This window comes from Cajanus cajan, chromosome 1, assembly GCF_000230855.2.
Source record: "Cajanus cajan strain Asha chromosome 1, NIPB_CcT2T_4, whole genome shotgun sequence".
In the NCBI taxonomy this organism is placed as follows: domain Eukaryota; kingdom Viridiplantae; phylum Streptophyta; class Magnoliopsida; order Fabales; family Fabaceae; genus Cajanus; species Cajanus cajan.
The window spans coordinates 4,718,410-4,730,295 of NC_138517.1; the positions used below are offsets into that span (position 1 = coordinate 4,718,410).

General features: G+C 26.5%; 1 protein-coding gene across 3 annotated transcripts; it reads left to right on the forward strand.

Annotated features, from left to right (window-relative positions):
- Positions 1 to 4,070: 4,070 nt before the first annotated feature.
- LOC114915699 (uncharacterized) lies at positions 4,071 to 10,995 on the forward strand. 3 transcript variants are annotated; one of them, XM_083073311.1, is made up of 5 exons: positions 4,071 to 4,195; positions 5,068 to 5,162; positions 5,954 to 6,099; positions 8,521 to 10,186; positions 10,715 to 10,995. In XM_083073311.1, exon 4 carries the CDS (start codon positions 8,558 to 8,560, stop codon positions 10,172 to 10,174), a length of 1,617 nt encoding a protein of 538 aa, XP_082929437.1. In that variant the 5' UTR covers positions 4,071 to 4,195; positions 5,068 to 5,162; positions 5,954 to 6,099; positions 8,521 to 8,557; the 3' UTR covers positions 10,175 to 10,186; positions 10,715 to 10,995. The 3 variants fall into 3 exon arrangements, with proteins under 3 accessions (XP_082929437.1, XP_082929439.1, XP_082929444.1); XM_083073313.1 differs by lacking the exon at positions 5,068 to 5,162; XM_083073318.1 differs by lacking the exons at positions 4,071 to 4,195; positions 5,068 to 5,162; positions 5,954 to 6,099 and having other exon boundaries at positions 8,659 to 8,798; positions 8,891 to 10,186.
- Positions 10,996 to 11,886: the final 891 nt, after the last annotated feature.

The window sequence follows — 11,886 nt, forward strand, 5'->3', positions numbered from 1 at the left end:
ACTCTATTTTGTGTTTCGTATTTCTTTAAATTAAATTAAATCAATTTAAATTAAAGGGTCATCAAGTTTATATAAAACTTTTAAACTTAGATTTATCGGCATACTTCAATTTCAATAAATAAATAGAAAGTATTAGAAACATTTATTTATAATTGTATATTACTGTTAAATTTATTTTCATATCATTTTTAAAAATAATTTTGATAAATTTAATATTTAATAAATTTATACTTTGAACTACTTAAACTTTTATATATATATATATATATATATATATATATATATATAATTCATCTAATATATTTTTATTTATCATATTTGCATGTTAAATTTTATAATACATAAATTAGGTATTTTCAAATAATTAATGTCATTTAATTTTTTTTCTTTTAGATTTCAAATGTTAATTAATGTGATTATTTTATCTTAAATATAACATGCATATAAAGGTCACTTCATTTCTATGTTGCATGGACATTGTATGCAATTGCCGTGTCCCCGAGTTTAACACTCTTAAAGAGTGAACACATTGTGGATGCAGCTCGAACACGTCGTGGATGCACCTCGAACACATCTTGGACTTGGATACACCTCGGATACTTTGACAGATAGTGTCCACACAAATTATACACTTCTCCATCACAGATACCTACAATTGACGTGTCTTCATCTACAAAACTAAAACTAACCTGTCTCCATCGCAAACACCTCCAAATGAACACGTCTTCATCTTGATGTACTATTAGATATGTGGATTCAAGATTTTTTTATAAAAAAAATAATAAATCTCAATAAAAACAAAAATAAAGAAGTGATGATTTGAGAGTTTTTTTACAACAAAAGAATAATAAATCTCAATAAAAGTATAAATAAAAAAGGGAGAATTTGAATTTTTTTTAAAAAAAGAAAAATCTCGATAAAAATAAAAACAATGAATGGAGGATTCGAGATTTAAAAAGAAAAATTATGAACATGATGTCTCTTAATAAGTTTTTTTGAGACCTAGTAGGTTATTGTTATATTAATATATAATATTTTTTTCATGTTATTTATATTAAAATAAACATCAAAAGAGAACCACCTCCGACGTGACTCACCACCGAACAACACTACCGACTCACTAATCTTGTCTTGCTCCCATATCAAGTATGATCATAGCAGTTCCAAACCCCAAGGGAAAACACAGGGTAAGCTAGGGATACAAAATCATTGTCATACAACAACTTGCAACATAAACAACTTCAAATGAAGATCATTTATTACATCATAGCAAGTCTCATCATACAACTCAAGGCACTCAAACAATGTGTATAACTAGGCAACTTTATCATAGATAGAATACAACATAAAGTCATTGGACAATATCACACTCACAACTTTCATAAGATGACAACTATATCTTTACACCTTCAATTTAACCATTTTTAGTATGCATAGATACACATCATTAGACAACATGTACAATTATATCATCAATACATTATAAATAACATAAAACAACACAAACACACATTAGACTATCACCCACCTCAACACCTTCAATAGAACGACATAATCTACAAACACATAAATCAATTGATACATCGTCATGCATATCAACTATAGAGATCTGCTACTATAGAGATCAACTATATAAATTATATATTTTCAAATAATATCATTTAATTTTTTCTTTTGATTTATTAATTAACGTGATTATTTTATCTTAAATATAAGATACATATAAAGGTTAATTCAATATACATTTAAATAATTTATTACCCTATCATATTAACTAAATTTATTATTCTAAAAATTGAAATTTTACATTAGGTGTTTTGTTATTATAAACTCAACCTATTTCATTTTCTTTGATTTTTAAAAAATAATTCAAAAAATTAAAATAAAATATTAATTTTTTCAAGATCTAGACACAAATCACACTGATTGATTTTTTTAAAGTTTTATTCGTTTGATTATAAAATAGTTTTACAAAATAATTTTTTGTCAAATTTTTTTAAGATTATAATCATATTTTCTATAAATTTGACAACTTCCTTGATTCATAAATAGATATATTTTGTACCTATAACAAATTTTAGATATTTTTTTTTCTCTTAGTTGATGTTTGTAAATTTCTAAGATATTTTAAATGAATAAATGTGTATGAAAGACAAACTTTCACTCAAATACTAATATAAAATGCAAGGACATATTTATTTAGCTATAAGAGAGCAAGGTAGTTGTCCCACTATTTTTTTAATCATTTATAAATTTATAAATAAAATATTTTAAATCACAAATTATAAAAAATTTGAAATCTTGTTTACAATAATTTTTAGCATGTGTAGAACTACATAATTTTCTTTGTAAAGAATGTCATTCGGATGAATTTTCAATTGGAGTGGTGGACAAACTTTCATTTTCAACATTATCAGTTAATAAAAATCATAATTTTGAGCTTATTATTAAAATTTAGGAGCAAAAACGAAAAGATGTTAATGTTTGGAGGACTAGTATAGCTATGAATAGGTAGGTAAATGTTATTTAAGATATAATACTACGGAGAATTATTATTATTATTATTTATCCAAACATTGTTGTTTTTCTTATTATTTTTGTCTTTGACTCCTTTTAAATTTAAATGTATAAAGAAAAAAAATCTTGTTTAATTGTGTTTCATGAAAACATACCAAATGAATATAAATAATTTTTAACAAATTACAAAGCCAGGTTTCAATCCCTAGTTGTGGGGGTTATGGGCCAACCACCAAACCACTATGCCAATTTGATTTCTTAGTATTCTTGGAAAAGTAATATATATATATAATACAGAAGCTTATGATTTTTATTATCTTATAATTTAATATTGGATTTCTTTTGATTATAAAACATAGTAAATAAAATCTAAAATCTGTATCAGTTTCTTTGATAAAAATATTTAATTAATTTTAATATATAATAAATTTAATATCAAAATATTTATCTGGATTTGAGTTATAATTATTATAATCTTTTGATTTAATATTAGATATTTTTTAATTATAAAATATAATAAATAAAATCTAAAATCTGTAGCAATTTTTTTGATACAAATATTTAGTATCAGAATATTTATTATAATTTTAGTTATGATTTTTATAATGTTTTGATTTAATACTGAATTTCTTTTGATTATAATATTTTAATATATTTTATTTGAAATATCAGTTAAAATATTTTATTATCTTTTCATTTTAATTTATTGTAAAATAATTAAAATATTTAATTTAGTATCATTAAAAAAATAATCATTTTAAGATTTAATTTATTTAATTTCATTATTTATTATAATACTTTTAGTCATTGTATTGATAAATTTTTTTTTTAATTAAAATATATTTCAAAATTTTAGTTAATTCATTATCATTCACTTATTTTATTAAAAAGTGATAAAATATAATTTATTTTTAATTAATTTAATAAAATAAAAACTTTAAAATATATATTTAAAATCTATAACAATTTCTTAAATACTATTTAATTAATTTTAATATATACTAAATTTAATATTAAAAAATTTATTATGATTTTAGTTATAATTTTTATTATGTTTTGATTTAATATTGTATTTTTTTATTATAAAACATAGTAAATAAAATCTAAAATCTGTATCAATATCTTTGATAAAAATATTTAATTAATTTTAATATATAATAAATTTAATATCAAATTATATATTATAATTTGAATTATAATTTTTATAATTTTTTGATTTATTATGATTTAATTTTTATAATCTAACAACTCAACTTTTAATTGTTAATAGGATGTGAGACTAATTAAAAATTTGATAGTAAATTAATATGATTATCCTATACAAATGAAATTTAAAATAATTCCTTGATTTTAATTTAATTCAATAATAACATGATTGATTTAAATTATATTTTAAAATAAATGTTTATTTATTTATTTTTTAAAATAAATTAAGCGCAAATTAAAATTAAAAATAATACTCATAAAGAATTATTTTTTTTTTTATTTTTATAAATTAAATTATTTTTTTTGATTTTAAAAATAATGTTTATTTAATTAATTTATCTTAAAGGGTTTGCTCTTGCCCTAGCAGAGCCCCTTCTCTGTTAAATCATTCCAAGGCCACCACACCTCCTCTGTTAAATCGTTTCAAGTTTCAACGCTCCCTCGCCGGCCACCTCACCTCGAGCTCTGTTAGGTATTTCATGGCTTCTCTACTCTGTTTCTCGCTTTCATTCTCCCTCACTTTTTATAGTTTTATTTATTTAAACTCATTCTTCTCAAGATCCTTTTCTAACGATTGATTTACGAACATAACTAGTTATTTCATAACGTTTTCCTTTTCACTTTTTCTTTTTCGTGCATTTTGTTCGAAGATATCTCGAAGCGCTTGGAAATGGACTGTGCTGTGTTTCGCTTAACGTGGTGTTGTTTGTTCGGTTCTTTAGATTTGTACGTGGTTTTGGATTTGTTGAACTCTGTTTGGTTACTACGAAAACCAACGTTTTTTTTTTTTTTTTTAAATTTAAAAGTAAATCGATTCTCTAACGTTATTCAGTTTTTTGTATTCGTTTTTCCCTTGTGTTGTTTCGGAAATCTGGTGGAAACTTAAAAGTGTTGAAGGTTTTAGAAAAGGTTGCAGTATCGGACGAAATGGCAACTGCGACCGCAATTTGAATCCTTGAGCTGTTGGTTTTTTATTTTTTGTTTTGTTTATTTATTTATTTTTGTTTTTTTATTGTCTTGTTTAGTTTTCAAAGTTTGGTTTGTGATTTGGTGGGAAGCTGTGTTTGGTTGCTAGAAAACAGGGTAGGTGGGAACAAGCTGTCACGTGTTGAGTAAAATAAAGTTAGTGAGTGATGTTAAGGATAATTTTCTGGTTGTGAATCTTTGATGGTTAAGAAGAGTTTCGTTTTCAAATTGCACTTTCGTGATTGATATTACGGAAAATTTTTTGGTTGTGAATTTTTGATTGTTCAAAATAGTTTCATTCTCAAAGTAGGCGCTTAATTTTTCTGCTTGTATATTTTTTGATTTAATGGGTCTTTATATGTGTGGTGTATGATTCAGGTGTTTAGCAATGCCTCGAGTTGTAGTTTAAAATCCAAGGGATTACAGAAGAGTGTATTTGGTGCTTCAATTCCATGTGAATCAATAGTCTTACAGTTGAGTTGGCCAAATTTTTTTACCTGGCACTCTTCTTTTCTTTCACTTGCCTGTTTCGGTTCATTTGATAGTATGTGGTTTAATTTTTTGTGGTTTTGATGTATTGGTATTTGCACAGAAACTGCAATGCTCGTGGCATTCAGCCTATTAAAGCCACAGCAACTGAAATCCCTCTTTCTTGTTATAGGACTTTTTGTGTTTTATGTATCTACTTGCAGCATTTAACTTTATGCTCTTTCAATTTCACACTGAATACAGAATACTTCATCAACTATGATTTATATGAAGCTTTGCCTTACATACCATCTTTTCATTTTATCCAGGTTTTATTTTTGAAGTAATAATCACTTTAATTGAAACGCATAAGAATGGCTCAACTTTTTATATTCAAAGTGACTGTTGTTGCTTATGACATTGACATGTTTAAATTGTTGTAACTGGTGGCCTCCTCATTCATGGGTAATGTTTGATTAAGGAAATCGAATATAATATTTAGAGGATAATCCTACTGTGGGAACATATGGCCTAATTGACTAGAATCTGTATGCTTTAATCCGAGAGAAAGATTTCTGTTGGATTTAGTCTCAAACCTACATTCTAAGAATTTCAAATTTTTTTCATATGTATAAACCACTTTTTAGATATGCTGCTTTGTTCATTCTTAATACACGGAAAAACATAGGTCTCATGTAATATCTACTGTTTTTTCACCATTTTTTTAAAGGGCTTGTAATGGATTGCTATTCTATTAAAGATCATTCAAATAAATTTACTGGTGATGTCTTTGTAGATGTGTCATCAGCTGCTACAATTTTTCAGAAGCTAAGTATAGGAGAATCCAAACAGAAAGTACCAACATTTGAAGATGACCCTGAAGTGATTATTCCAACTCATTTGCAAGTCTTGGGTGCTGAGAAGGTTTCCGATTTACTCAAGGTATTTATAGCCTTTTTATCATTGAGTTTTTATCATCTTAGTGTGATTATAATTGTTTAATGATAGCTTCATTTATAAAATAGTGCTTAAATTATAGTAATTTAATGACCTTGTTTAAATTATAATTGCTATCATCTCATATTTGCTCTCTTTTATATACACACACAAATGGTAAGTAATTCATAAGAAATAGTAGCTTATATATCCTTGTTTAAAAAAAAGGAGTTGTTTTGTTTTTTAATTTACTCTGTGAAACTTCAACATGATATAATTATGAAAAAAATAATTAAAAAATCTCATTCACTAAAAACTTGAATTCTTACCTCTCCTATGAGAAAATTTGTCGCATGGGAATATATGTTCTGTTAGTTATAATCTTCAATAATTTGTCGCAAAGTAGTTATAATCTTGAATTAATTCCTTAAAATCCTGATTTAAAGTCTCGTGGAATCCTACAAAGTCTTAAAAGTCATGAAAATCTTTCAAAGTCTTTTAAAATCCACAAGACTTTTTTCAACTAAAAAAGTCCTTTAAAATCCTAATCCAATATATCTCTATGTGTTTTGTTATTATAAACTCAACCTATTTCATTTTCTTTGATTTTAAAAAATAGTTCAACAAATTAAAATAAAATATTAATTTTTTCAAGATCTAGACACAAATCATAGTGATTGATTTTTTTTTTTTAAGTTTTATTTGCTTGATTATAAAATATTTTTACAACATAATTTTTTGTCAATTTTTTTTAAGATTATAATCATATTTTCTATAAATTTAATATGGGATTTTGTTCTTTTCGTTAAATTGACATTTACTAATAGTTAAATTTTAACGTTTACTTATATTTTTTTTTGAGGGAAAACGATTACTTATATTTAAGTGATATCATTTAGTAACATGACATTTAAAAATAAAAAATTAAAAAAAATATGTAAATAATATTTTTATTAATAAAATAAATATCAATCATTCATAAAAAAATATAAAAAATTTATATATTATTTTTTAATTTTTATCCACATATATCATATCGTTAAATATCATGTTACTTAAGTATTGACAAGTCATTAAATAATATTAAAATTTAACGATCAACAATCATTAAATTAGAAATAGATAAAAGATTTCATGATTTTAAAAACAAGAGACTAAATATTTATATTTTAAAATAAACTCAAAATTACAAAATGACGAAAATAGATAAATCAATAATATAATTTAGCCTAAATATTTAACAATTATTTTATTATAAAACTTAATAAAATAATTTTTCATTAATTTCAATTTCTTCAAAATATATCGTGTCCATTTATTTATGGACTGGACATCGCAGATCAATATCTAATTATAACTTTATGTTGTACTTATTCTATAGTTTAAGTTGTTATTATTATTTAATTATAGCATGGAATAAATTCCAATGAAATTAATTAATTAATTATTGTAATATATTATTTTAATTAACTAACTTAAATTATTTAAATGAATATTATCAGTTTACATTACTTCTTATTATACCAAAAAAGGGTTAAATTTATGATGTCGTGAATTTTTTTCTTTAATCATATAATTTATTTTAAGAAAATTGAAATATTTCTAATTTAATTTTTTAAATTAGAATAATTTTAATTTTATTAAAATATTTTTTATTAATTTAAAATATAAAATTTATCTTGTTAAATTTACTTACGCAAAAAATATAAAACTCAAGCATTATACAGTAAAAATCGTGTAAAAATGAATTAAATGTGCCATTAAAAAACTTTAAAATTAATATCATATTATTTTATGGTATCTAGTTAGACTCATTTTTACATGAGTTATTTCATATGTTTCTGCCTTTTTTAATTTTTTTTATTTAATAAATAACTATATAACTCTATTTCAGGAGATCAATTTTTATAAAGATAAATTAGCACTTTTAACATTATTGGTTGATATTTTATTGTTGGTTCCGACGTGAGTTAAATTCAATAACTTTTATGTAAGTTTAATTAAACAAATTTTGTCTTTCAAGTTGATCAATACAAAATGTGTTTCAAAATAGAAAATGATAATTGATATGTAAGGATCAAATTTATTTAAATTTGAAAAATAAATATTTTAAAAAATAAAATCTTAAAAATAAAATAAAAAAGAAGAAAAGAAAATTAATTTTAATTGCTTCTTTATTCTGTATCCATATTTTGACATAGTGACCCAACACAGCAATTCCTTTTTCTTTATTTTTATTCTCAAATTTCATTCATAATTAGCGGTTATTTTTTCTTTCTTAAAAAGTTGTTGTTGAATAAAAATATCATTGTTCTGTTTTCATTCATAAATTAGCGGCTATTTTTTTCTTCTTTCATAGAAGTTGTTGTTGAATAAAAATATCATTGTTAAATAGCTCTTACAGTTTTGAATCTTTTGATTCCGCAGGTTGCGAGTTCACTGCAAACCCTTCCTGCTTCCTCCAATGTCTTCTTTGTCAGTATTAAGGTTTAGGTTTCCAAAGTTTCTTCCTTTTTATGCAAATGCAAGCTTCCACTCTCAATCTCTCAAAATCAATCACGACGATGCCGTTGCCTCATTCAATCACATGCTCCATATGCATCCTTCCCCACCCATCTTCCATTTTGGCCACATTTTGGGATCCCTTGTCAAGATGAAGCATTACCCAAGTGCTATTTCCCTTTCCAAACAATTGGAATTCAAAGGTATTACACCAGACCTTGTTACTTTCAACATCCTCATCAATTGCTTCTGCCACCTCGGTCACATCAATTTTGCCTTTTCTGTGTTCGCCAAGATTCTCAAAATGGGATATAAGCCAGATGCAATTACCTTCAATACACTCATCAAAGGCTTCTGTCTTTGTGGTCAGCTTAGGAAAGCACTGCACTTTCACGATGACGTTAAAGCTCAAGGATTTCAGTTGAACCATGTTAGTTATGGGACTTTGATCAATGGTCTATGTAAATCAGGAGAAACGAAGGCTGGCATAGAGTTACTCAAAAGGATTGAAGGGCATTCAATTAAGCCTCATGTGGTAATGTATAACACAATCATTGACAGCTTATGCAAAAATAAACTTGTTGCTGATGCCTATAATTTGTATTCTGAAATGCTTGTCAAAAAGATTTCTCCGGATGTTGTCACTTTCAATAGTTTAACGTATGGCTTTTGCATTATGGGTCATTTCAAAGAAGCAATTGCTTTTTTAAATGATATGAAATTGAAAAACATCAACCCAAATATTGTTACCTTTAACATATTGGTTGATGCGTCATGTAAGGAAGGAAAGATAAAAGAAGCTAAAATTGTGGTAGCTTCGATGGTAAAAGCAGGTGTGGAACCTAATGTTATTACTTATAATACATTATTGGACGGATACTGCATGGTTAATGAAGTGAGAAAAGCAAAGCATGTATTCAACACTATGTCCCAAATAGGAGTGGCACCTGATGTTTATAGCTATAATATCATGATTGATGGATTATGTAAGAAGAAAATGGTAGATGAAGCCATCAATCTTTTTGAAGACATGCAACGCAAAAATATGATTCCTGATACAATAACTTATAATTCACTTATTGATGGTCTGTGCAAATCGGGTAGGATAGCTGATGTTTGGAATCTTGTTGATGAGATGCATGATAGAGGTCAACCTGCCGATATAATTACCTACAGTTCCTTATTGGATGCTTTATGCAAAAATGGTCATCTAGACAGAGCAATTGCATTATTCAAGAAAATGATTAGTTGGAGAATTCAGCCAAATAAGTACACATACACCATACTTATTGATGGACTGTGCAAAGGTGGAAGACTTGAGAAAGCACAAGAAGCTTTTCAGTATCTTTTGATTAAAGGCCATCATCTGAATGTCGTGACATATAATGCTATGATCAATGGACTTTGTAAAGTGGGGTTATTTGATGAAGCATTGGCCTTGCAGTCAAAAATGGAAGAGAAAGGTTGCATGCCTGATGCTATAACTTTTGAAATAATTATTTCTGCTCTATTTGAAAAAGACGAGAATGATAAGGCTGAGAAACTGCTCCGAGAAATGATTGCTAGAGGCTTATTCTAAGAGTTAAACTTGGTGAGATGCTTTCTTGTTACTAACAAATAACTCATTGAAAGCAAAAAGTAGTCAATCATTCATTATAACTCATTGAAAGCAAAAAGTAGTCAATCATTCATTCTCTTTATTCGTATTTACTATCCCTTACCTACTTTCAATTGTTTATATATGCAATTATGTTCCAATGAATCAGCTTCTTTAATTTACTGATGGTCATTATGTTAACTATTTTCAATTCAATTCTGACTAATCTGTATTTTATCTGGGGTTTAGACTGAAATTTTTCAGTCAGTTTAATTTCGTCTCTTATTTTACTAGGATATTTTTCTATCATTCTGTTGTGTTTTACATTTTTCTCAACGAAATTGTTAAAGCTTTTTGAAGGACCAATTCATTTTCTTTTTCCAAACTCTACCACTGATAGGATGAAAACTAAAGACTATTATTTGGACAATATCTTATAGAACTACCATTACATTCCTCACAGGGTAGTTAATTTGTCCATGTTAACAATGTGGGGTAAATAATTTATTTTTGTTTATGCAGGAGATAGTTGGATTCTAAGGAGCAGCTGCACTAAGGCAATATCTATAGTAGATGAGGACAGGTTAATTAGCAAAAATCACTAGTGTTTGTTCTTGTCAATAAAAGCCAGGAGCCTAACATTGAAGATTTGATGGTTAAATTTTGCAAATATTCAATAACCAGTAGAATTTTTTTCATCTAACAATCAAAATGATTGTATTGAATTTCAGTAAATTTTCCATTTTGCAAGTGATTTTTTATTTCAATTACCATGGAATGCATCATGCCAATTTGTGCTTTAAGCTACCTGGCTTTGTGAATTTGGAGGAAAGGGATATGATTGAAACAAGCTTGTTGTGGCCATGCAAATATCAATCTAGACAGAAACCAGAAGGCTGTGTTTCACTCTGTTCTTCTGTGTGGGGAGTGCTTATGACTTATTAGCTCTTTGGTTTTTGTTATTTTCCTGGTTTGTCTAAGCTACCTTTGTTGTTAGGCAATGAAAGGTGCTGATTGCATTTTCAAAAAACCCATGGTCTAGGGTCATGAGTCTGCTGGAATTGTAGATGAAATAGCATTCAAGTTAAATCTCTTAGGTAGGGACAGGGTGGCTCTTGAGCCTGGATTCAGTTGTCAAATATTCAATTTTTGCAAAGATGGCTGCTAGAATCTCCGTCACCTGATGGAATCTTTTGGTTTTGCTGCCTCTACATTAAACTACAGTTATCTTGCCAATAAGGTAAAGTTTTTTTTAACTCGAGAGCCATTCTTTTTATACTGTTAAATGTTGCCCGAAGATAATTTATTTGTAAAATGAAGTGCATAAAAATAATGTTGTATATACACTTAGGTTTCATATACAGTTGAAAAGGCCTTCATTCTAGAATTACAGTCAGTAGGTTAAACATTGAGTTCACTATTGTATCAAATTAATATATTATAATAATGCTTGGCCAACTTAAGTCATGTTAGCAACACAACCTATGAGTCCAGACCCAAAAGAGAAACTAAGCGGCCCATGAAATTGCAAGACTATATGTCTAGTATCATGAGGAGTATCAAATCGGATAATAGCTATATAATTTCTGCATTTCTTTGTTTTATTGCATTTTGTTATTATATTCCTCTGTTACTACACTTTATATTCTTTTTTGTTACAGCATTTTGTGGAAAGCCACATATTGACTCATTGT